General features: G+C 42.6%; 1 protein-coding gene across 3 annotated transcripts; it reads right to left on the reverse strand.

The window, feature by feature from the left end:
• Positions 1 to 1,265: 1,265 nt before the first annotated feature.
• On the reverse strand, positions 1,266 to 20,277 carry PLPBP (pyridoxal phosphate binding protein). Of its 3 annotated transcripts, none has more exons than XR_007514936.1 (9): positions 20,108 to 20,277; positions 17,239 to 17,346; positions 17,126 to 17,161; positions 16,515 to 16,590; positions 13,613 to 13,747; positions 6,867 to 7,009; positions 6,151 to 6,249; positions 3,649 to 5,275; positions 1,266 to 2,488 (listed from the first exon to the last, which is right to left on the reverse strand). XR_007514936.1 is itself a non-coding variant. In XM_049866272.1 (8 exons), exons 1-8 carry the CDS (start codon positions 20,204 to 20,206, stop codon positions 5,144 to 5,146), a joined length of 828 nt encoding a protein of 275 aa, XP_049722229.1. In that variant the 5' UTR covers positions 20,207 to 20,277; the 3' UTR covers positions 2,495 to 5,143. The 3 variants fall into 3 exon arrangements, 1 of the variants encoding a protein (XP_049722229.1); XR_007514935.1 differs by having other exon boundaries at positions 2,762 to 5,275; XM_049866272.1 differs by lacking the exon at positions 1,266 to 2,488 and having other exon boundaries at positions 2,495 to 5,275.
• Between the last annotated feature and the right edge of the window lie 4,949 nt (positions 20,278 to 25,226).

Genomic DNA, 25,226 nt, shown 5'->3' on the forward strand with positions numbered 1-25,226 from the left:
CTCAGAGCTTAGGAACTTGAGCTTGTAGAATTAATTTAAATACAAGAAGGGTACCAAAAAATCCTCTCCAGTTCAGCTCATCTGTGATGTACTCTATAGGGAATGTCCGCTCTGTGATGTCTGCTCTGAGGTCTCTTGGGACCTCAATCTCATTACAGACTAGGAACTTAAGGTTAAGAACCTTCTACCTTGTGACTGGAATTCCTGGGTGGCACAAACAGCTCAGCGCTCAGTTAACCTAAAGGCTGGTGAATCCACCCAGAAGCACCTTGGAAGAAAGGCCCAGCAATCTGCTTCCAAATGGTCATGGCCATGAAAACTCTATGGGGCAGTTCTGCTCTGATACACGAAGGCACCATGGGTTGGAACTGTCTTGAAGGCAACTGGTTTACCTTGTGAACAGCCACCCAACCACACACAGCCATAGTGTATACCCACTGATGAAACTTGGTGGAAAAGAAATCCCTTATCTATGTGCCTGTCGAGGGAAGGGCAGATCAGTAAGACATTTTGGTGGATGGTTTGGATTCTTTTGGCCTTAGTGATGAGGTTGATGTAATAGCATTCAACTGATGTCATGCTAAAGACAGTGTCTTAGCCTGGGTGTTGTCTAGAGGAGCAAAACCAGTGAAGCTTATGTATATACACACATATGTGTGTGTGTGTGTGTATGTATATATGTATAGAGATTTATTTCAATAAAATGGCTCACACAGTTGTGTAGGTTAACAAGTCCCAAATCCACTGGTCAGGTGTCAGGCTGGAGGCTTCTCCTGACTTATGTTGTTGCAGGGGCTGATGAACCCAAAATCAGCAGGTCAGGCCGAAGGCTGCTGGCTTCATGTCCCAAGCAGCAGAGGTCAGAGAATGATGAGTTGGATGAAGGATTCAGAGAGAGCTTTGCCAGAATATCCATATATATTGCATACAAGCCACACACCCAAGGAAACTGATTGGCTGCTCCCATCAGATCACAAAATGAGGGACGATTACCTAACATCTGCCAAACTACGGAGAATCATGGCCTAGCCAAGTCGACACATAACCTCAACTGTCACAGTTCCCAGAGTAATTCCCAAGTGCACCACAGATGACATACCGTGCTTCTCCCAGCCCTTCAGTAACAGGCAGAGCGAGTCCTTCCTGTTTCAAAGCATTGGTGAGAAGCGCAGGGCCATTTCTTTTCTGAAGGTCAGATGTGGCACATGAACCCTGTCTTAGTCACCTAGTGCTGCTATAACAGAAATACCACAAGTGGATGGCTTTAACAAAGAGAAATTTATTTCTTCACAGTAAAGCAGGCTAAAAGTCCAAATTTAGGGCGTTGGCTCCAGGCAAAGGCTTTCTCTCTCAGTCAGCTCTGGAGAAGATCCTTGTCCTCAATCTTCCCCCAGACTAGGAGCTTCTCAGGCACAGGGACCCCAGATCCAAAAGATGCACTCTGCTCCTGGCACTGCTTTCTTGGTGGTATGAGGTCCCCCCTGTCTCTCTGCTTGCTTCTTCTTTTATATCTCAAGAGACTGCCTGAGGACACAATCCAGTCCTGTAGGCTGAGTCCTGCCTCACTAACACAACTGCGGCCCACCCTCGTTAACATCATAGAGGCAGGATTTACAACATATAGGAAAATCACAATACGGGGAATCATGGCCCAGTCAAATTGATACACATTTTTTTGGGGAGACATCATTCATGACAAACTCCTAGATGTCCTAGAATGTTCTGTTCTCCCTCATTCCTCCAAACGATGTCTAGCTACTGGGGGGAGAAGGACATCATTTTCCTGGCAGCCTGTGGGATAGTTTGAATCTGGAGGAGTGTGTATTAGGGAAATGGAATCATGGGAGGGGAGGGAGGAGGGAAGGCTAATCCCACCCATTGCTGGGTTTAATTCTCTCCTTTCTTTGCACCCCCACTGCTTGTGGTTTCCAAGTTTGTTCTGCATTCAGATGTGTGGATTCTCAAATATGGCAACAGTCTAAAACCATAAATCTCTTTTAGGGAATAGAAGGTTCTTTCAAACTAAACCTGCAATTTTAAGAATATGCTGCTCATCAGCGATGGGAGTCCGACATGACAGAAGATACTGGTGTGGTGTGGTGACCTCGCTCTGGACCGGAGCCTGGGTCCTGTGTTTATGGTGGGCCCCACTACCAACTCACCCTGACCTCAGACCAGGAGGGCACTGAGCCTCCTCTGGGCTTCAGCGCCCCTGTCCACAATGTATGCCAATGGGAGATGTAACAGGCAAAATCGATGAAGGACTTCCCAGGATGACAAAGTCTTGGTGGGTTCCTGAGAGGTCTCTGAGCGTCCTAAGCCTTCTGAGGCTGGCACCAGGGCAGACAAGGGCCCAGTGCCTCTGGCAGCACCATCGGACTGCTAGACTGCATAGTGTCTGACCCAGGAGAGCGCTGCTGCCTCACTAAGGGAACTCGTTGTGGGATGCTGCCACGACTTTGATGAAAAGCAATCTCCCTCCTGCCCCCTGCAAAAAAAAAAAAAAAAAAGTTTGTCAATTCCTTTGGAAGCAGATTGCCAAGCCTTTCTTCTGAGGTGCCTCAGCATGGGTTTGAACCACCCATCTTTTGGTTAGTACCCCAGCCTTGAACTGTCTGTACCACCCAGGGAGTAACCCAGACTGCTGCCTGTTGTGAGCAGCAAAATACAAAAGTCACACCTTTGCTCAATTTTCTCTCCCAAAAGGTCCTGGCCTGCTGTGGGTACACTGTACCTATATACTTTTGTTTCTTTTCCTTACCTGGATGTGATGCAGCCTCCCCTGGCTCGCCTCCTCTCCTTGTTGTCCTCAGTCTCCAGGCATAAGGGAGAGAGACCTTGATAATGCAAACCACTCCCCCTCTCCACAGCTACCCTCAGAACCCATATGTACCAAGTTCACAAAGAAATGAAGTAGCTGACAGGACCCAGGGGTGTGGCAAGAGCCAGCTGTATGTATCACTGGGAAAAACCAGCTCCTCCCTAGCCTCCATCTTTGCCTTTAAAAAAAGGGAGTGAAACACAACCAATGGAATCCCTTCCAGGGTGACTTGCCGACCGGGTCCCTGGGGCTTGCTCGTTAGCCAATGGCGCCATCTAGAGGCAATCTGAAGGAGTTCCTTGCTTCAGGACACCAAAAACCAAACTCACTGCCCTTCAGTAGATTCTTACACACAGATACCCTATATATATATATATAAAAGCCAAACCCATTGCCATCGAGTTGATTCCAACTCATAGCGACCCTACAGAGTAGAACTGCCCCATAGGGTTTCCAAGGAGCACCTGGTGGATTTGAACTGCTGACCTTTGGTCAGCGACTCCATAGGACAGAATAAAACTGTCCCATCGGGTTTCTAAGGAGTGCCTGGCTGATTTGAACTGCCGACCTTTTGGTTAGCAGCCAAACTCTTTTATTGTGCTTTAAGTTTACAAATCCAGTCTCTCATACAAAAACTTACATACACTTTGCTACGTACTCCTAACTGCTCTCCCCCTAAAGAGACAACACATTCTTCCTCTCCCCTCTGTATTCCCCGTGTCCATTCAACCAACTCCTGTCCTCCTCTGCCTTCTCATCTCGCCTCCAGACAGGAGTTGCCCACATAGTCTTGTATGTCTACTTGAGCCAAGAAGCTCACTCCTCACCAGTATCATTTTCTTATAGTCCAGTCCAATGCCTGTCTGAAGAGTTGGCTTTGGGGATGGTTCCAGTCTTGGAGCAGCCGAACTCATAACCACTGTACCACCAGGGCTTCTATTTCTGTTAATTCCTGCCGGAACATCAGTGTTTCATTTTCGAGCCCTTAGAAGTTCAGAACTCCTCTTCTGTCCACAGCTTGGCTTTGGCTGCATCTGGGACCCAAGGGAAGCCCGCCTCCACAGGCAGGCTGGCAGGATGCCCCTCCTGTTACACTCACTTGCTACCAGATCATAAAAAATAAACTTTTAATTGCTTTGTAATTGGCACAGATGGTCTAATTCTATTGCACATTTTTATTTAATAGACTCTGAAATACCACACTACAGCTCAGGAACAGGTCAGGAATCATAATGGCTGGTTTTTCAAAATTACATTCAACAGCAGTGTCATGTTCTGAATGTTCTTTCATAAAGACTGGGGCTTGAATAAATATGAGAAAAAGTCACCTAGAAAATAAACAGCCACACACACTGAAGCCATCTATTCTGACTGAGAGTTGTGCTTTCTGGTTTTTGAAGATCTTCCTACTTCCTTGACAATCAAGAAGAGCTATAAAATGCTGCCTTATTAACACAGTGGAGAAGCTGTAACTGTGGCTGGAACGCGCTCCTCGGGGAGAGGAGCCCCAGAGCCAGCCCTCACTGAAGCCATGAACTTGAACTGGCCTTGAAGGAATCTTCCATTTCTGGGGAGCAATGAGACTGGCGAGTGTGTTGTTGATAAACAACCACCATGAAGAGGGTTATGGTGGAGGAGACACTGAATCACCTTCTCCTCACTGCAGATCCCAGGGGAAAAAGCTCAAGGTCTTATCTCTTCAGGAGGATGGCAGGAGTACTCAAGTCCTATTTATGCCACCCCTGCAGCTTTCAGGGTCAATACCACAGGGCGGCCAATAACACAAGCTCTTACCAGCAATAATCAACTTGGGCGATTTCCTGAAGTTACCTATACTGCCATTCCAGAGTAAAGTGTCTTCAAATCAACTCAGTAGGGTAGAAACTTGGCAGAAATCACCTAGTTCTGGGGCAGCAAAGATGATGAATCAGTAGAAGCTTGTGTGAAGCTGCTAACGATGAGGAATTTACTATTAAAGTGGAATGACACGCGGGAAGCCCTCTGACTTCAGTGACTAGAGGCATTGGTGACCAAATTTTAACCTGGAGAAGGTATTTATGATTGGCGCTCCTGGGCAGGCTTCGATATTGAATGCATTCCGCAGAAATCTCTGGATTCCTCAACTCCAATCCCAAACTGCTGCTTGATGTGAGCTTCCCACGTCAGAGTCTAAGAACAGATGAATAATCTTAGCGTTCTCAGATCATGGGAGAGCACGGCTGTGCTGTAACACGGAGAATATCAAACTCTAGGTCAGTGTGCAGTGACGTCTTCCCGGACAGGGCGCACAGGTTGTGAGCTACTGCCGGGTCGTTCCTGGGTTCAGTGTTCTGGTACCACCTCCACCGAGGCCTTCAGGTCTGCTGCGGATTTGTCCGTGGCATGTTTCTTTGAGTAATCTCGTTCTCCGAAAATGGTGCTTCCTATTCGGACATTTGTAGACCCCACTTCGATCTGTGGGAAAGAGAAAGTATCAAGACTCAGTTTATAATAATGAAATGCGGCAAATGCTGAGGGTGCACCTCTCATTCTTGCTTCGAGGGGCTTCTGTGAAGAACAATGACAACGAAGCTGAAGACAACTACAGGGCCGTGGCTCTCACTGGGACAATACCTCCTCTGGCTGGTTTTCACAGTGACTGGGGATGTTAGATAGCCTGCGATGTGTGGGACACAGCAGCACAACCCACCTACATGCCTCTCTAATGTTCCGTGGCCAGGAAGATGAAAAACCTGTTTATAGCTCTCTGCGCATAGGATCTAATTTCATTTTACTTATAAACATGAAGTATTTTTGCACTGCTTTAATCCACAGGCAATTTCCCAGGAATGTAACTACTGCATAAACAGCGGGAAGTTTATACTTCACTTCTGGAACTTTGTCAGGTTACTCCCTGTTTCAGAAAATTATGTATTTGAGTTACTGACACAGCACACCTGTATCGACCTGTATCTATAGCTGCTGCATTCATGGTGCGTCTACATGTTAGAGGACGCACCTGACCACTTCATTAGGACTTTATGTCACAGCCATGGCCAAGCATCGACATACTGAAATGCCTTTAAAAAATTATAATTTACTTTCTTCTTACTCTCCTTTATATTGCACTTAAGGAATTACATTGATTTAAAAAATTATGTATCAGATAGGATATAATTTCTAGAAATTTCATTTCAAGACAGAAGGGGCATGGGGAAGGGCAGGCATTAGAATAGCTGAGAACCACTGCTATCAGGCGCCCTACTGCGACAACGGGGCATTTCAGAGGTTTCCCTCCTATTCTGGCTACAGCCTTGTGAGGCAGATAAGGGTGCCCAAAGGACACTTACTGCGTGTTGGAAGTCCGCGGACATGCCCATGCTCAGCTCCACCTTGTCAGTGGGGAGGTGCAGCTTTTTACACAGCTCCTTCCGCAGGGACAATAATACCTGACAGAAAGACATGTGTGAAATTATTTTAGTCCTGTCTTCTCTAAGGGTGCCTGAAAGTGGCTGAATCTCAACATCTCTGACAAAGGATATTTATTCCTCGTGGTTTCAGGCCTGTCAGATTTGCCAAAAGTTACTAAAAGGGCTTTTAGGAAACTCTCCCACTTTTAAAGAAACTCTGTCACTGGAGAGGAAGAAAGCTCATTTTCTCTAAATACTGTGTTCTAAAAAAACCCGTTGCTGTCAAGTTGATTCCGAATCGTAACGACCCTACAGGACAGAGAAGAACTGCTCTACATGGTTTCCAAGGAGCAGCTGGTGGATTCAAACTGCTGACCTTCTGGTTAACAGCCGAACTCCTAATTAGTGCACCACCAGGACTACACTGTGTTCTAGTCAGGGTCAAACTGAGCTGAGAAAGGTCTATGGGGTTCTGGGAGCCCGTCGTTCCCCCTTCCTTAGGCACAGTCTTCAGGAGAGGGTTATTCTGACAGACGACATCTGGGATGTCTCTGAAGCTTACACAACAGCAAGCTGTGAAGGAGCATTTTACTAAGATGCTTCTTCAGCCGGTGAGTCATCTGCCCCCTTACCTCCGGCCCCCAGCCCCTCCATACCTGGAAGTCTGGATTTGGTCCTTGACTAAGATCATGCCCAAAGCTTCCTATGGTCATCAGCCCCACAAATTCCAGGCTGGGGCACTTGGCATTTATGTGTTCCACCATGGCTATTGTCTCTGAAGGTGGAAGGCCATGTTTATCTTCACAAAAAGAAAAACAGACATATACCAAATGTTTTAAATAGCCAAAAGAAAGCTTCATTAAAAAAAAAAAAATTTTTTTTTGTTTTTCTATAACAAAGAGCTCACTCCCAGACAATAGGACCTCCTGAAAGAACTTCCTCCTCAAGTCCTAAAGAGTAACTTTATACTTGGGGTCTTTTTCTGTGCTGCTCCCCTTCTGGTCAGGTTCTGAATTTCTCTTTATCTCAATATCTGTGAGGACAACGAAGGTAGAGGGAGAAAAAAAAAACACTGCTTTTCTTGGGATACCAGGAAGAGTCACAAGCCTAAATTCCAGATGAACTTGAGAATTATTTTCTAAATCTGGCATTTTTGATTGTTTTATTAATCTATTAATAGAATTGGAGAAACAATTAAAATAAACCAGAGATTAAAGTAAAATTAGATATTTGCAAAATTTAACTGACCTCATTAACTAACAACTAGAGGAGGACTCTGTGGCAAATGACTGCCATGCTCTGGTCCCATTTATCAAATGCAGATGTATGAATAATCACTTCACTCTTTGATTAGAGCAAATAAGAGCTAATGATCAAGGAATGACATAACAAATATTTGATCTGGAGTAGATTCCAGATTTACCTCTATTGATAGTACAGTGTAGCTGTAACCTGGGTGCATGCATCTCTAACAACGATAATTACTAAACTTCACTGAACACCTGTGTGCCAGGCATACGCGCCAAGTCCTAAGAGCTTTTCCTTTAATGCAATACCTATGAGGTAAGTACTCTATTTCTATTCTAAAGATGAGGAAACTGAGGCACAGGAAGGCTAAGTACCTTTTACAAAGTCACATACCTAGGAACTGTGGAATGGAGATTTGAGCCCAGGTAGTCTGACTCCAGGGCCTACTGGGAAACAGATGCCAAATCTGTGCTCCCTCATCCTGTGATTTGCTGAATACTGGCGCTTTGACGGTTGTAAGCAAACAACTGATCTGTACACGTTAATTGTTAATACACAGCTAACAGGTGACTTGTACAGGGTTCTACGCTAGCAGCTTTACCTGTATCACCAAATACTATCCTCATAATACCCTCTCCAGTAGGTACTACTAAGATATCATTGTCAGCCAAGGAAACCGAGGTACACAGAGGTTAAGTAACTTGCCCAAGTTACAAAGCTGCAAAGCGGAGGAGCCCAAACCCAAGGTCTGTCTGATTTCAAAGCGCATGCCCCTATTCACTACGTTATGTTGTTAGCCCAGCCCTGTACAGGTATTCATTGACTGGTGCTCACAGTGATTTCTTCTACTCTGCCTTGATGCAATACTAAATCCTTTTTAAAAAAATTATTTTGTTGTTGTTGAGAATACACACAGCAAAACATATACCAATTCAACAGTTTCCACATGTACCATTTAGTGACACTGATTCTTAGAATTGTGCGACCATTCTCACCCCCCTTTTCTGAGTTGTTCCTCCTCCACTAATATAAATTCACTGCCCCCTAAGGTTCCTATCTCATCTTTCAAGTTGTTATCAATTTGATCCCATATAGTTTTTTTTTTTTTAGTAATTTTTATTGTGCTTTAAGTGAAAGTTTACAAATCAAGTCAGTGTCACATATAAGCTTATATATACCTTACTCCATACTCCCACTTACTTACCCCCTAATGAGTCAGCCCGCTCCCTCCTTCCAGTCTCTTCTTTCATGACGATTTTGCCAGTTTCTAACCCTCTCTACCCTCCCATCTCCCCTCCAGACAGGAGATACCAACACAGTCTCAAGTGTCCACCTGATACAAGTAGCTCACTCTTCGTCAGCATCTCTCTCCAACCCATTGTCCAGTCCCTTCCATGTCTGATGAGTTGTCTTCGGGAATGGTTCCTGTCCTGGGCCAACATAAGGTTTGGGGACCATGAACGCCAGGATTCCTCTAGTCTCAGTCAGACCATTAAGTCTGGTCTTTTTATGAGAATTTGGGGTCTGTATCTCACTGTTCTCCTGCTCCCTCAGGGGTTCTCTGTTGTGCTCCCTGTCAGGGCAGTCATCGGCTGTGGCCAGGCACCATCTAGTTCTTCTGGCCTCAGGATGATGTAAGTCTCTGGTTCATGGGGCCCTTTCTGTCTCTTGGGCTCATAGTTATCGTGTGACCTTGGTGTTCTTCATTCTCATTTGATCCAGGTGGGTTGAGACCAATTGATGCATCTTAGGTGGCCGCTTGTTAGCATTTAAGACCCCTGACACCACACTTCAAAGTGGGATGCAGAATGTTTTCATAATAGAATTATTTTGCCAATTGACTTAGAAGTCCCCTTAAGCCATAGTCCCCAAACCCCAGCCCTTGCTCCGCTGACCTTTGAAACATACAGTTTATCCTGGAAACTTCTTTGCTTTTGGTCTAGTCCAGTTGAGCTGACCTTCCGTGTATTGAGTATTGTCCTTCCCTTCACCTAAACCAGTTCTTATCTACTAACTAATCAGTAAATAACCCTCTCCCACCCTCCCTCTGTCCCCGCCTCGTAACCACAAAAGTATGTGCTCTTCTCAGTTTATACTATTTCTCAAGATCTTATAATAGTGGTCTTATACAATATTTGTCCTTTTGCCTCTGACTAATTTCACTCAGCATAATGCCTTCCAGGTTCCTCCATGTTATGAAATGTTTCACAGATTCGTCACTGTTCTTTATCGATGCGTAGTATTCCACTGTGTGAATGTACCACAATTTATTTAACCATTCATCCGTTGATGGACACCTTGGTCGCTTCCAGCTTTTTGCTATTGTAAACAGAGCTGCAATAAACATGGGTGTGCATATATCTGTTAGTGTAAAAGCTCTTATTTCTCTAGGGTATATTCCTAGGAGTGGGATTTCTGGGTTGTATGGTAGTTCTATTTCTAACTTTTTAAGAAAACGCCAAATAGATTTCCAAAGTGGCTGTACCATTTTACATTCCCACCAGCAGTGTATAAGAGTTCCAATCTCTCCACAGCCTCCCCAACATTTATTATTATTACTTTTTTTGGATTAATGCCAGCTTTGCTGGAGTGAGATAGAATCTCATTGTAGTTTTAATTTGCATTTCTCTAATGGCTAAAGATCGAGAGCATTTTCTCATGTATCTGTTAGGTGCCTGAATATCTTCTTTAGTGAAGTGCGTGTTCATATCCTCTGCCCACTTTTTGATTGGGTTATTTGTCTTTTTGCGGTTGAGTTTTAACAGAATCATATAGATTTTAGAGATCAGGCACTGGCTGGAGATGTCATAGCTGAAAATTCTTTCCCAATCTGTAGGTGGTCTTTTTACTCTTTTGGTGAAGTCTTTAGACGTGCATAGGTGTTTGATTTTTAGGAGCTCCCAGTTATCTGGTTTCTCTTCGTCATTTCTGGTAATGTTTTGTATTCTGTTTATGCCTTGTATTAGGGCTCCTAATGTTGTCCCTATTTTTTCTTCCATGATCTTTATCGTTTTAGTCTTTATATTTAGGTCTTTGATCCACTTGGAGTTAGTTTTTGTGGATGGTGTGAGGTATGGGTCCTGTTTCATTTTTTTGCAAATGGATATCCAGTTATGCCAGCACCATTTGTTAAAAAGACTATCTTTTCCCCAATTAACTGACACTGGGCCTTTGTCAAATATCAGCTGCTCATATGTGGATGGATTTATATCTGGGTTCTCAATTCTGTTCCATTGGTCTATGTGCCTGTTGTTGTACCAGTACCAGGCTGTTTTGACTACGGTGGCTGTATAATATGTTCTAAAATCAGGTACAGTGAGGCCTCCCACTTTCTTCTTCTTTTTCAGTAATGCTTTACTTACCCGGGGCTTCTTTCCCTTCCATATGAAGTTGGTGATTTTTCTATCACATTAAAAAATGTCATTGGAATTTGAATCGGAAGTGCATTGTATATATAGATGGCTTTTGGTAGAATAGACATTTTTACTATGTTAAATCTTCCTATCCATGAGCAAGGTATGTTTTTCCACTTATGTAGGTCCTTTTTAGTTTCTTGCACTAGTACTTTGTAGTTGTCTTTGTATAGATCTTTTACATCTTTGGTAAGATTTATTCCTAAGTATTTTATCTTCTTGGGGGCTACTGTGAATGGTATTGATTTGGTGATTTCCTCTTCGATGTTCTTTTTGTTGCTGTAGAGGAATCCAAGTGATTTTTGTATGTTTATCTTATAACCTGAGACTCTGCCAAACTCTTCTATCAGTTTCAGTAGTTTTCTGGAGGATTCCTTAGGGTTTTCTGTGTATAAGATCATGTCACCTGCAAATAGAGATAACTTTACTTCCTCCTTGCCAATCCAGATGCCCTTTATTTCTTTGTCTAGCCTAATTGCTCTGGCTAGGACCTCTAGCACAAGGTTGAATAAGAGCGATGATAAAGGGCATCCTTGTCTGGTTCCCGTTCTCAACGGAAATGCTTTCAGGGTCTCTCCATTTAGGGTGATGCTGACTGTTGGCTTTGTATAGATGCTCTTTATTATGTTGAGGAATTTTCCTTCAGTTCCTATTTTGCTGAGAGTTTTTATCATAAATGGGTTTTGGACTTTGTCAAATGCATTTTCTGCATCAATTGATAAGATCATGTGGTTTTTGTCTTTTATTTATATGGTGGATTACATTAATGGTTTTTCTAATATTAAACCAACCTTGCATACCTGGTATAAATCCCACTTGGTCGTGGTGGATTATTTTTTTGATATGTTGTTGAATTCTGTTGGCTAGAATTTTGTTGAGGATTTTTGCATCTATGTTCATGAGGGATATAGGTCTGTAATTTTCTTTTTTTGTGCTGTCTTTACCTGGTTTTGGTATCAGGGAGATGGTGGCTTCATAGAATGAGTTAGGTAGTATTCCCCCATTTTCTCTGCTTTGAAATATCTTTAGTAGTAGTGGTGTTAACTCTTCTCTGAAAGTTTGGTAGAACTCTGCAGTGAAGCTGTCCAGGCCAGGGCTTTTTTTTGTTGGGAGTTTTTTGATTACCTTTTCAATCTCTTTTTTTGTTATGGGTCTATTTAGTTGTTCTACTTCTGATTGTGTTAGTTTAGGTAGGTAGTGTTTTTCTAGGAATTCATCCATTTCTTCTAGGTTTGCAAATTTGTTAGAGTACAATTTTTTGTAATAATCTGATATGATTCTTTTAATTTCAGTTGGGTCTGTTGTGATGTGGCCCATCTCGTTTCTTATTCGGGTCATTTGTTTCCTTTCCTGTATTTCTTTGTCAGTCTGGCCAATGGTTTATCAATTTTGTTACTTTTTTCAAAGAACCAGCTTTTGGCTTTGTTAATTCTTTCAATTGTTTTTCTGTTCTCTAATTCATTTAGTTGAGCTCTGATTTTTATTATTTGTTTTCTTCTGGTGCCTGATGGATTCTTTTGTTACTCGCTTTCTATTTATTCAAGTTGTAGGGACAATTCCCTGATTTTGGCTCTTTCTTCTTTATGTATGTGTGCATTTATCGATATAAATTGACATCTGAGCACTGCTTTTGCTGTGTGCCCAGAGGTTTTGATAGGAAGTGTTTTCATTTTTGTTGCATTCTATGAATTTCTTTATTCCCTCCTTTTTTTTTAATGTCTTCTATAACCCAGTCTTTTTTGAGCAGGGTATTGTTCAATTTCCAAGTATTTAATTTCTTTTCCCTAATTTTTCTGTTATTGATCTCCACTTTTATGGCCTTGTGGTCTGAGAAGATGCTTTGTAATATTTCGATGTTTTGGATTCTGCAAAGGTTTGTTTTATGACCTAACCCATATAGTTTTTAAAAGAACATATGCTCAAGGCAGGTATTTTTCACTAGTTAAGCTAAACTACTGGTTGGCTTTAAGAAGACTTCAGGGAATAATTTTGGTTAAAGATTATCTCAGGGCAATTTTCAGGCGTTCACCCAATCTTCATGGCTCCAGGAAGTCTGAAGTCCATGAAAATTTGAAATTCTGTTCTGTATTTTCCCCCTTTTGATCAGGATTCTTCTATAGAATCTTTGATCAAAATATTCATTAATAGTAGCTGGGCACCATCCAGTTCTTCTGGTCTCACGGCAAAGGAGGCAGCTGCTCACTGAGGCCAATACCCACAAATTCCACTTCCTCCTCCTGTTCCTGATTCTCTTTCTTCCTCTCTTGCTCCAGGTGAATAGAGACCAACTGTCATGCCTTGGATGGCATCTTGCAAGCTTTTAAGACCCCAGGGACTACAGACCAAATTATGAGGTAGAACAGAAGCACTAAACATGTTATTAGGTCAATTAACTGGGATGTCCCATGAACTACATAAGTTTTTAAGACCTGCCAAGTATTATACATATAACTTTGCAGTCCCTTACAGGAGTGATGATGACCTTTGGGAATTTTCAGAAGGTCAAAGTCACAATCTCCTTCTTGACTCTCCATGTGTTAAAGAATTATCTGTGGACTGACCTGCATGTACTATCTGGATCATACAGAACACAGCTTACTTGGGGATCTGTGATTTCTTCCCATAACCTTACCCGTCAGATACTTAGGACTGTCATTTTCCCTTAGTCTCACTCATCTTAAGGCAAAGAAAAACTAACTAACCAACCAACCAACCTCTATAATTTTGGTCTGATTACTTACTCTCCTCTCCACTGCTGTTAATTTGTACCATAACCTTTAACCTTTCTGGAGAACCTTTTTTCTGCCAGGAGCTGTTCACTTTGTCTGCCAATTTCACAGAATCCACTGTTTCCAGCATGAAGAGATTGGGGACAGCTGTAAGGAGAAAGAAGCAGGGTAGTATTGTTCACTTCCCCTATTTCAGTGAACAACATGCAACAAACCCTTAACCTGTTAGGGGGTGAAATAATTCCCCTTCAGGCAATGTGTTGATTATACCTCATATGCATTGTCTCTTTTTAACCTTCACCAAAATTCATGAAACACTATTATCTCTATTTTAGAGATGGGGAAACTGAAGGAAGGATAGTTTAAAAAAGTTTACAAAATTAACAAATATTAGAGCTGTGAGGTGAACTTAGGCAATCTGACTCCACATTCTTAATGCTGAATTTGAGTTCAGGCTTTTTTGCTTAAAGAAACATGAATTTAAAAAAAAATTATAAAAAGCATGCCTGCTTGATGTAAAAAAATTAAGCAGACATGGGGGAAGAGAGATGCCAAGTCACGTGAAAATGGCCCAGGAGCTCAAAAGAGACAAGGGCCTTCCTCAAGAGCTGACAGAGACAAAAAGTAATCCCCTCGAGTCAGCACCCTGAATTCACACTCCTAGCCTTATAAACTGTGAGAAAATAAATTCTATTTGTTAAAGCCACACACTTGTGGTATTTTTCTGTTATAGCAGCACTAGATAACTAAGATATTTAAGCTGTTCCCACCTTCTGGCTATTGTGAACGGTGCTGCAATGAACAGTGATGTACCATATCTGTTTGTGTTCTTGCTTTCAATTCTTCTGGGTATATACCTAATAGTGGAGTTGCTGGATCAGGTAATTCCACATTTAATTTTTCTGAGGAACCAACAATAAAACTGATAAACCTCTAGCTACACTGATTAAAAAAAAAAAAAGAGAAAGGGGACAAATTGCCAATGTCAGAAGAGTTGACATCACTATATATTCTACAACTATTAACAGGCTAATAAGGTGGTATTACAAACGACTTAGATGCAATGGACAAACTCCTTGAAAGACACAAAGTACCAAAAGCTTCACTCAAGAAGAAACAGATTATATGAAAAACCCTATGATTATTAAAGAAATTGAAACTGTAATTAAAAACCTTCTCACAAAAACCTTCACCATGCCACACTGGTGAATTCTACTAGTTAAGAAAAAAATAATACCAATCCTATGTAAACTCTTCTCCGATATGAGACTAAAAGCACATTCTAAAAACAAATAGTTTAATAAATTGGACTTGATCAAACTAAAAAGTTTTGCTTTTTCAAAAGACTGTTAAGAGAATGAAAAGACAAGCTACAGACTGGGAGAAAATATTTGAGAAGTATGTATCTGATAAAGGACTCATTTTGTTTTTTATCCAGAATATATAAAGAACTCTCTAAACTCAACAGTAAGAAAATAAACAATCCCATTAGAAAACAGCCAAAAGACTTGAATAGACACTTCCGAAGAGAATACCTGATGGCAAATACATAACTTGAACTCTTGTACACTGCTGGTGGGAATGTAAAATGGTACAACCACTTTGGAAAACATTTTGGCAGTTTCTCAATAAGTTAAACATACACCTATCATGTGATTCAGCCATTCCAGTTTTACTTCAAGAGCAAAGGAAATACATGTCCATACCAAGACTTGCAGACAGCTGTTTGTAGCAACTTTATTTGTAACAGCCAAAAAACTGGAAGCATCTCAAAAGTCCATCAACAGCTGAATGGATAAACAAATTGTGATATATCCGGACAACGGAACACCACAACAAAATGGAATGAACCACTGATATACACAACAGGGATGAATCTCAAAATAATCATGCCGAGTGAAAAAAAAAACAAAAAAAAGAGTACACGCTTTATGATTCCATTTATATAAAACTCTAAAAAACGTAAACTCATTTATGACAGAAAGCAGATCAGTGATTGCTTGGGAAGGGGAAATGGGAAGAGACGGAGAGATGAATTACAAAGAAGGATGAGGAAACTTTTGAAGTATTGGATATGCTTGCTATCTTGATTGCTATGATGATTTCATGATACACACACACATGCACACGTATACGTATGTACGGAGCCCTGGTGATACAGTGGTTAAGTGTTCAGCTGCTAACCAAAAGGTCAGCAGTTTGAATCCACAGCCGCTCCTCAGCTATGGGGCAGTTCTACTCTGTCCTATTGGGTTGCTACAAGTCGGAATCAGCTTGACGGCAACTGGTTTATATTCATATAAATACGAATACGTATGTGTGTCAAAACCTATCCAATTGTATACTTTAAATATGTGCAGTTTAATATATGTCAATTATACTTAAATAAAGATGTTTTAAAGAAAAAGTTATTTTAAATTTTGAGCTCGAGAGAAATATTCAGCTACTCAAGAAGATTTCCATGTGTCATGTCATACAGTTAAGTCTTTCTCTAGTTAATTCTTAATTTTACTCTTTGTTTAAAGGGAAAAAGGACAAAAATGTCTCTTTTGCAAGTTGAAAAATTTTATGGGCAATAATTCTTTACAACGTATTTGAAAGACCACCAAATAATACCTAACATGAGATAGGCTAAGTATCCACGCATATATAACCCCGTTAATTAGAACTCATTCTGCTCTTGGTGGGATGTTTTCTCCTTTTGTTAAGAACGAAGACTTCTTTCCTGAGAGAAACTCCAAAACACAAACAGTGAGCTGTGTGCATTTTAAAAACTGTTCCCTCTGTATACAGTCGCTATGAGCCAGAATCGACTCAACAGCAGTGGATTTTTTTTTTTTTTTCCTGTCACTGAAGGTAGGTAGTATAGGGGATACAACTATGTAGCAACTTTGTATTTAGATTTTTATCTTACCTATCAATTTATTGACATTTTGTTTCTGTAGGTGGCCAATGAAGTGCCATTTGATCTCAGGACATGAAGACAGAATCTGAAGGGAAAAAATGCATCTATGTTTGACTCAGATTTTATGGAGGTCTTGTCGATTCAAACTTCTTGCACACTCTCCTCTGGCCTTTCATATCTATGCTCTGTTCCTTAAATTCAGTGAACCATTATTGCCATCTTCAGCCAGCCTCCCAATGAGGTGAAAGGATACTTAAGAGAAAAATCTTAAAGCCTCTGTTCTTTTGTCTCCTCACCCCCTTCTTCCCATTAACTCCCTCCAACTTCCGGTATCACCCGTTCAAGATGAACTGATCTATGCTTTCAAACTCAAAAGCATCCAAGATTACAGGAAACTCCTAAACTCACCATTTCCAAAAAACCACAAGAGAGAGAAGTATAAGGCCAGAATAAGAAAAGCTAGCTGAGAAAAATTTGGGGCTCAAGGGAAAGTAGACACCCTTCCCCGCCCCCGGCCCATTTCAACATCCTGCTCTAAAACCCAACCACCACCCTGGGTCTAATTCTCAACTGAAGAGCCAAGGTTATACATAAACTAAAGAATTCAGATGTTCACTTACTTTAGGATTTGATGCTTTTTCTAGTAGTTCCTGAACCTAAAGGGTCAAAACAGAACAAGTTAGAAGCCTGGCGACCATGTTCTTCCAAAGGCACTTTGGAAAAGGGCTCTTACATAGTTCTCCCCGAAGGTGCGCTGGCCATGACTGTACGCCTCGATCACCATGTCTGCAGGTTTGGTTTTGCTGACGGCCACTAGCCGGGGCTGGATGGCTGGGAGATCCTGCCAAGAGGGAAACAGCCAGATGAGTGAATGTTTGAGAATAATACCCCAGTATGTCCTGTAGAGTAGATCTGCCTAGATCTCATCTTGGTATTTGCTAAGACGCATTCTTCTGATGCTGCAAGGAGATCAGTATTAAATAATGTTGATCAAATGTCTTTCACATGCACAGCATTTCAATCAAATATGTCATTTACCTTCATATCTAGCTCTCAGGAGAGCTGCGCAGGTAAGTTAAAGGAACTCGATGGGACTGCCTTATTTTTCTGGGTCTTGCAAGTTTTCTGCCTTTGACAGAGTGCAGACTACCACTTTCTATTGCTATTAGTGGAAAAATAGTTTTTCTTCCCTGAGAGGTTTCCACGTTACCCAAGTGCCAGCTTTTGCAGCTTTTACTGTACTTTCCTTGGTTCACTCCTTACAGCTCTGGGCTGGTAACTGTTGTTTACGGCTCAGTGAGCCGCTAAATCCTTTAAGACCCAAATATAAAATTAAAAACATCCCTTCTATTGCGACAGCAAATGAGAAACCCACCCAAACCCACCCGGTGCCGTCGAGTTGATTCTGATTCATAGCGACCAGTGTGTTCTTAATATCAAAAGGCTCCATCAACGTGAGAAGGCCCATGCTGTTCCTGCATCCATTTCAACGGTGGGGTGCCCTCTTGGGCCTCCTGTAACATCCATCCACCAAGCATTACTCACTCACTGAGTCGGCCTCACTGATGCTGAGGACATGATGAGGCAGGTGCATTGATTTTGCCCTTTTTGGTAGCTCAGCTCCAAATAGCTTAGAAATTGCTTATCATACAATGGAAACTGAGAAAAGACAGAGGCAATGCAGCCAAGAACACGTCAGAATCTGACATCAGACACTGTATATTCCCATCAGCCAATGGGTACTTCAAAGGGCTCTAATGACCACCATGGTAAAAGTAGCAAGCGTCTCATTAATAGGATGCTCTCACATCCAAATTGCCATATGTACTTCAACTGCCACAAGCTCAGAGCACCTTCCTACAGTTCTCATCCATGCCGTCAGCCCTGAAGCAGGGATATAATACATCTGTGAATTGGGTGACCATACATCGTGGTTTGCTGCACCAGTCTTGGCTTTATTCCTAAGGTCCTGGTGTAATTATTAATACCGCCCTCATTCACTCAATGAATCAATAACCAGTGGCAGAACTGGGACCAGAACTGGAAAACTCTATAGACTCAGGACTAGGACTTCCCATGGCCGTAACGTAAAGAGCAGGGTTTTCTTGCATTCTGTTGCAACCAAATCACACAGAGGCAGCAGGAGAAGAGATTCATCTAGCCTTCTATAGTTCAGTCTTCATGTATCCCATCCTCTGAATTTTCACACAGTAAAGAATCACAGTATTTTTAAATACGGAAGAAGTCAGGTCAATCAGCAAAAAGTCTCCTCTTCCTCCCTTCTGAGGGCTACCTTACCAAGAAAAACAAACAAAGAAACAAAAAAAGTTGCCACCGAGTCAGCTCTGACTCATGGTGACCCCATGTGCATCAGAGTGGAACTGTGCTCCATAGGGTTTTCAATGGCTAATTTTTTAGAAGTGGATTGCCAGGCCTTTCTTCTGATGCACTGCTGGGCAGACTCGCATCTCCAACCTCCTGGCTAGCAGCCGAGCAAGTTATCTGTTTGCACCAGCCAGGGTCCCTGAGGTCTAAGTTACCAGCCTCTTTTATGAGACCATGTCATAACTCCTAGGATCATGCTGATGAATGATGGCTTACAGGGAAAAAAGTGGAACAGGCAGTCCATTTCCCTGAATTACTCCGGGGAGAACCAGGGACTCCCTAGATTTTCCTTGGAGAATCACTGAGAATCATAGAACATCAAGGCCAGAAGGAAGCTGAAAGCTTTCAGAGCTCATCCAGCTGCCTGTACAGATGAGGAAACCAAGAGAGCCAGAGCAGTTAAGTGACTTGTTCAAGGTAAAAGCTAATTAGTGGCCAAAGGACTAAGATGCAGGTCTTCCGCCTCTAGGTAAGCATTCTGTGGTGACACCATAAATGCTTGATCTGAGGAATGTCTGACCTTTGTTCAGGTCTGTCTCACTCATCACTATTCAGCTTAAAGTTGCAGGAGTAAGATAGATATTGACTCTTGAACTAATGAAATTCCAAGGGGAGAAAAAAAAATATATGTATATATATAAAGAAAAAAAATCTCTCCTTAAACTGCGTGGGATTGGATGTCACACAGCTCCCTCCCGCTCCAAAGGCGCAAGGACAGCTCTGTAGAGCCTGCAAAGCACCGCCAATCAACCGTCTCCTTAGCCTACGAGTGGAACGGACATGGACTGAGCATCCGCAGCTGTCGCGCACGTGATCTCGGGTGGGTCTGGCCTCCTTTGGATGCTCTTATATCAGGCTTCTTTCCTTGTAGCTCTGGGCACAGGCCTGACCCTGCTCGCGTCCGCCAAGGCTGTCGACTCCTACACAAAGCGGGATGGGCGAGCGGCCGCGCTACCTGGCCGTCACCTTCCCGGGGTAGCGGTCCCCTCTGCTCCTCCTAAGCCAACTTCCGGAAACCCTGACCGACTCGCCCCGACGTCGCTGAGGGAACCCTCCGCTGGCCTTTTGCGGGCTGTGCAACCCCACCAGTGCCAAGGCACCCGCCGGGTCCCGCCCTCCGGGAGACCCATCTGCGTCGCCGTGACGACCCATTCCCACGCAGGTGTCCCCTTCGTAACAGCGGCCGCCCGCCGTCCCAACGCGGACACCTTCCTCACCTGCGGCCGTCGCGCCACAGCCTGCTGCACGCGCTCGTTCACCATCCGCAGCGCGAACCCGACTCCCAGCTCGGCCGACATGGTGCCAGCTCTCCACATTCCCCCAGGACCAAGGCCGAGGCTCCGCTGCCCGGGCACCCCCAGCCCGAGACCACCATCCGGTCCCGCCCACCTAACGCCTCCATGTAGGCCAATCACCGCTCACCACCGAGTTGTCTCACCCAATCGACACCCGGCATCGCAGGGCAGGGAGGGAGGCGGGCGTAGGGGCGGCTCCGCCTCTTGGCGCGGCCATGTTGGGGAGGTCGCCAGGGTCCTCGCTGCGTACAGACGGGCGACGCCCTTTCCCTGGGTGCGGGGCCGGGAAGCTAGGGCCCTGGGGTCGCTGTCCGTGGGGTCGCCGGGCTCGGTTCCCAGCGCCGCCGGGCGAGCGGTTTTCGCTTTCCAACTACCTGAGCCGCTGCCTTGCCTCACCGCCCCCGTCAAAGGGACTGTTCTCTGGGTTCTGTTCCATTTTCGAAATGGCTTTACAAAGATGGAGGAACTTAGATTTCTGTGCGGAAGGACCAGGGTTGGAAGCTGCTAGAGTGGGCGGCATAGCTTTTAGTATTTCAGAGGATTCCTGTGAGGAACCGTTAAGAGATGGAAAAGAAAACGAAAAAAACATGATTCAAATGTATGGCTATTTTGTCATCCTTTAGACCAGTGCTGTCCAATAGAAATATTCGAACTTCATAAATAATTTTAAAATTTCCGGTAGACATAATAGTTTTTATTTTTAAAGAGGCAAAAATTTTTAATATTTTACTTAACATATCCAAAATAATATTTCGACATGTAGTGAATAGAAAAATTTAATGAGATATTTTACATTCTTTGTATTGTAGTCTCTGAAATCCGATGTATGATTTTTCCCTGGCAGCACGCCTCAATTGGAGCTATCCGTATTTCCAGTGGTCAGGGGCCACTGGTGGCTGGTGCTACCCTATCGGAAAGCACGGCTTTAGACAGTCTAGTGGGGGCTCAGCACACATTCAGCCCAATTCTTGAATCTCTTACGTGTCCACCTTTGAGCAATACGAAGGTCATAAGCTTGGTAAGACAAAAAATGGAAAGGCTAACACAGTAGAATGCTACGTTTAATAGTCAGATGGTGAACTGCTGACCTTTTGGTTAGCAACCAAATGCTTAACCACTGCACCACCCTCCCCTCCAGTGTATGGTATATATGTGTGGCTTTCAAAAAAAATTAGAATGATTTCAACTTTCAATTTCTGCTAAAAACCACTTATTACAGTGCTTTGTCCAAAGCAAGGGCAAGTGCTCAATGTCAGTTATCACCCACCATGCCCCAACTTTTCTATTCAGTGAACATTTATTCAAGATTTACTCTGTAAAAGTACCCTGGCGAGATCAGGATGAGTAAGAAAGGCTCTCATCCTCAATGAATACACAGTTTATTGTGGAACCAAGGCTTATTCACTAATACAGGGCAGAAAGCAATGAGCACCGCGCGAAAGATACAAAATGCTCTAAGACTTCAGGGACAGAGAGATCATGCCTGGCTCGGAGGAACCAGAAGAGCTTTTAGGAGGCAGCACCCGAGTTGGCCCATGAAGGATGGTTGGTTATGACGACTTGCAGAAGTAGAGAGGAAACCCTGTTCTCGGTGATAGCTACAGGCTTGGATTCTTTCAATTTTTATTGTGCTTTAAGTGAGTTTACGTTATCAAGTCAGTCTCTCATACAAAAATTTATACACACCTTACCATATACTCCTAATTGCTGTCCCCCTAATGAGACAGCACACTCCTTCCCTCTACTTTCTCTTTTCATGTCCAATCAGTCAGCTTCTGACCCCCTCCACCCTCCAGCAGGGGTTCTCTGTTGTGTTCCCTGTCACGGCAGTCATCGGTTGTAGCCGGGCACCATCTAGTTCTTCTGGTCTCAGGCTGATGTAGTCTCTGGTTTATGTGGCCCTTTCTGTCTCTTGGGCTTGTAATTACCTTGTGTCTTTCGTATTCTTCATTCTCCTTTGCTCCAGGTAGGTTGAGATCAATTGATGCATCTTAGATGGCTGTTTGCTAGCGTTTAAGACCCCAGATGCCAATCTCCAAAGTGGGATGCAGAATGTTATCTTAATAGGTTTTATTATGCCAGTTGACTTAGATGTACCCTGAAACCATGGTTCCCAAACCCCTCCTCCTGCTACATTGGCCTTTGAAGCGTTTAGTTTATTCAGGAGACTTCTTTGCTTTTGGTTTAGTCCAGTTGTGCTGACCTCTCCTGTACTGTGTTGTCTTTCCCTTCACCTAAAATAGTTCTTATCTACTATCTAATTAGTGAAAACACCTCTCCCTTCCCCCTCTCATAACCATCAAAGAATATTTTCTTCTCTATTTAAACTATGTCTTGAGTTCTTATAGTAGTGGTCTGATATAGTATGTCCTTTTGCAACTAATTTCACTCAGCGTAACGGCTACGGGCTTGGATTCTTGTCCCTAACGACTTGGGCCCCAGGTCCTCATCTGTAAAGAGTTTAAACTTGATTCATTTCTAAGATGCTTTTCATTTCCAACAGTTATTCTATGATCTTATTGTACTGGAAATAGAGACAAAAAGGTCATGGTGACCCAGTCCCATAACCGTTTCACATTTTCCAATTTCTTTACTTCTTAGTTGTGCTTTTGGATAAGTTTTTATTCCACTTTTTTCTTTTTGCCCTTAATTTTTGTTTTTAGTTTCTTCTCTTCCTCTTCCTGGGACATTAACAATTCAGTTTAACCTTTTATCCTCTCTTATTATCTAAACCTTGAAAAATGCACATCTGAAATCACCCATTACCAGTAACTGTCTTTGAATTGCTCGCATGATTTGCAAGGACAAAAGGGAACGGAGGGAGATTAAAAAGCCAAATACCCAAAGAAAGAGATTTTATAAACAATTAAAACCTGGCACACTTATTCACCATAAATGCCATCAAACTTTTAAAATACTCACCTCTAGTCTAAGGCCTTGAATTATGAAGAAAGCATATGGATTTTAGAATTGTTTCCTCCTGAGCTTACCGTGATTCTTTTGGGGGGATAAACAAGATTAAAATAATGGAAAATTACTGTTGCCTGGTTACTTGGCTCCAAAGAGAAATGGAGAAATCATGCCCGTGTTCCAGTTAAATGAATTCAGGTAGAGCAACCATGACAGCAATCCCTCAGCAAACATGCTGTCACATTTGGCTTTTGAAATGTCAACACAGATTCCAGTACCCCAGACCTGGGGAGGACCTTTAGCAATCATACGATCTTTCATATAGATGGAATGACATTTAAACCATCCCAAACAGCATAGAATCTTTCCAATTTCTGAAGGCCATCAGAGAAGAAAATGTTAATCATGCTAATTCCTGGATTTATTTATTTTCTATTTGTAGATAACTGCCTCTCCCCCAATCCAAATTTTCGCCAGTCTAAGTAAGTTCTTTTAAAATATTCTACAAGTTCATTTCCTCTTCTTTGGTCCTTGTGGAGCTAAAGAACAGCTTGACCATTACGCAACTTTTATAATTGTGAAATTGTTCCTTTTCTGATTTTTCTGGGGTCAACTCGTGAGTTTTAAACTCTTTTCGTTTTGACTTTAACATTTTCTCTCTAGCCTCTTCAAGTCCTTTCTTAACTGGAGCCCAGAACTGGACAGTTCCTCTCAACAGGGCGTAACCATCGCAGAGCACACTGAATCACAGCCTGTTTTCTACACACTGTGTTTCTGTAGAGGTACATATTTTCTGCTGCAATGCAATGCTATCTTCTTCCTGTCTGCACTATCCTTTTTGTAATCTTATTTTACTACATTTTTTTTACTTTTTACTCAGTGGTACCCACTTGACAGTTGTGTGTTTTCTAGTCTGTTTTTGCTAGTTGATTGAAAATAAGTTATTTTTGAACTCTTACACATGCTAGGCACAGTGTTAAGCCCTTTACATGCATTATTTCATTTAATCCACACAACCCATTTTACAAATGAAGAAACGGAGGCCTAGAGAGGTTAAGGAACTCATTCAAGCCCACACAGTTAGGAGGTGGTAGGGCAGGGATTTGAACTTTGGCAGTCTAACTCTAGTAACTACACTCTTAACCTACCTGTGTAATTGTGAGGTCGTATTATTTGCATAACAGCCTCTCAGGCTAATTAAGAAAGTTTGTGAAGACCATCAAATAAGCTGAGAAAGGGCTGGGCCACGGTTGCCAGATTTAGCAATAAAAATCCAGGACACCCAGTTAAATCTGAATTTCAGATAAACAACTTTCTTAGTTAGCACCAAGCCACATTTTCTGTTGCTTTGTATGCATGCGAAAGCTGGACAATGAATAAGGATGACTGAAGAATTGACACCTCTGAATTATGGTGTTGGTGAAGAATATTGAATAAACCATGGACTGTCAGAAGAATGAACAAAAGTCTGTCTTGGAAGAAGTACAGCCAGAATGCTCCTTTGAAGTGAGGATGGCGAGACTCCATCTCATGTACTTTGGACATGTTATCGGAGGGACCACTCACTGGAGAAGGACATCATGCTCAGTAAGGTAGAGGGTCAGTAAAAAAGAGGAAGACCCTCGGTATGATGAACTGACCCAGTGGCTCCAACAATGGGTTCAAACACAGCAATGATTATCAGGATGGCACAGGACCAGGCAGTGTTTCATTCTGTTGTACATAGGGGTTGCTTGAGTTGGAACTGACTCGACGGCACCTAACAACATGTCCTATGCAATATTTGGGACATACTTACACTACAAATTATTGACAGTTTATCTGAAATGAAAATTTAACAGGGCATCCTGTATTTTACCTGGCAACCCTAGGGTGAGTGGTTTTTCAGAGTAGAGACAGGGACTTCTCCACTGAATTGATATGAAAATGAGTTTGGGGCCAACTGAAAATATCTCTGCCCTTTGGAGTAGAATTGCAGAGGTGCATGAATTCTTTAAAATGATAAAACTCTATAGCATCTACCAAGAGTTATGCCATGTTAACAAATTCGGTGCTCATTGTTTCTGTGTTGATAACGGGGATAGATTTTCATCTGAATGTATTTTTAGGGAAATCTTGTATTTAAATTACT

This window comes from Elephas maximus, chromosome 22 (genome assembly GCF_024166365.1).
Source record: "Elephas maximus indicus isolate mEleMax1 chromosome 22, mEleMax1 primary haplotype, whole genome shotgun sequence".
In the NCBI taxonomy this organism is placed as follows: Eukaryota; Metazoa; Chordata; class Mammalia; order Proboscidea; family Elephantidae; genus Elephas; species Elephas maximus.

Excerpts from the sequence above, each read along its gene's own strand:
- PLPBP (XM_049866272.1), bottom strand. The coding sequence starts at position 20,206 with ATGTGGAGAGCTGGCACCATGTCGGCCGAGCTGGGAGTCGGGTTCGCG. Across the intron at positions 17,347-20,107 it reads CTGTGGCGCGACGGCCGCAG|GATCTCCCAGCCATCCAGCC; the intron begins GTGAGGAAGGTG and ends CCCTCTTGGCAG. Across the intron at positions 17,162-17,238 it reads GCACCTTCGGGGAGAACTAT|GTTCAGGAACTACTAGAAAA; the intron begins GTAAGAGCCCTT and ends TTGACCCTTTAG.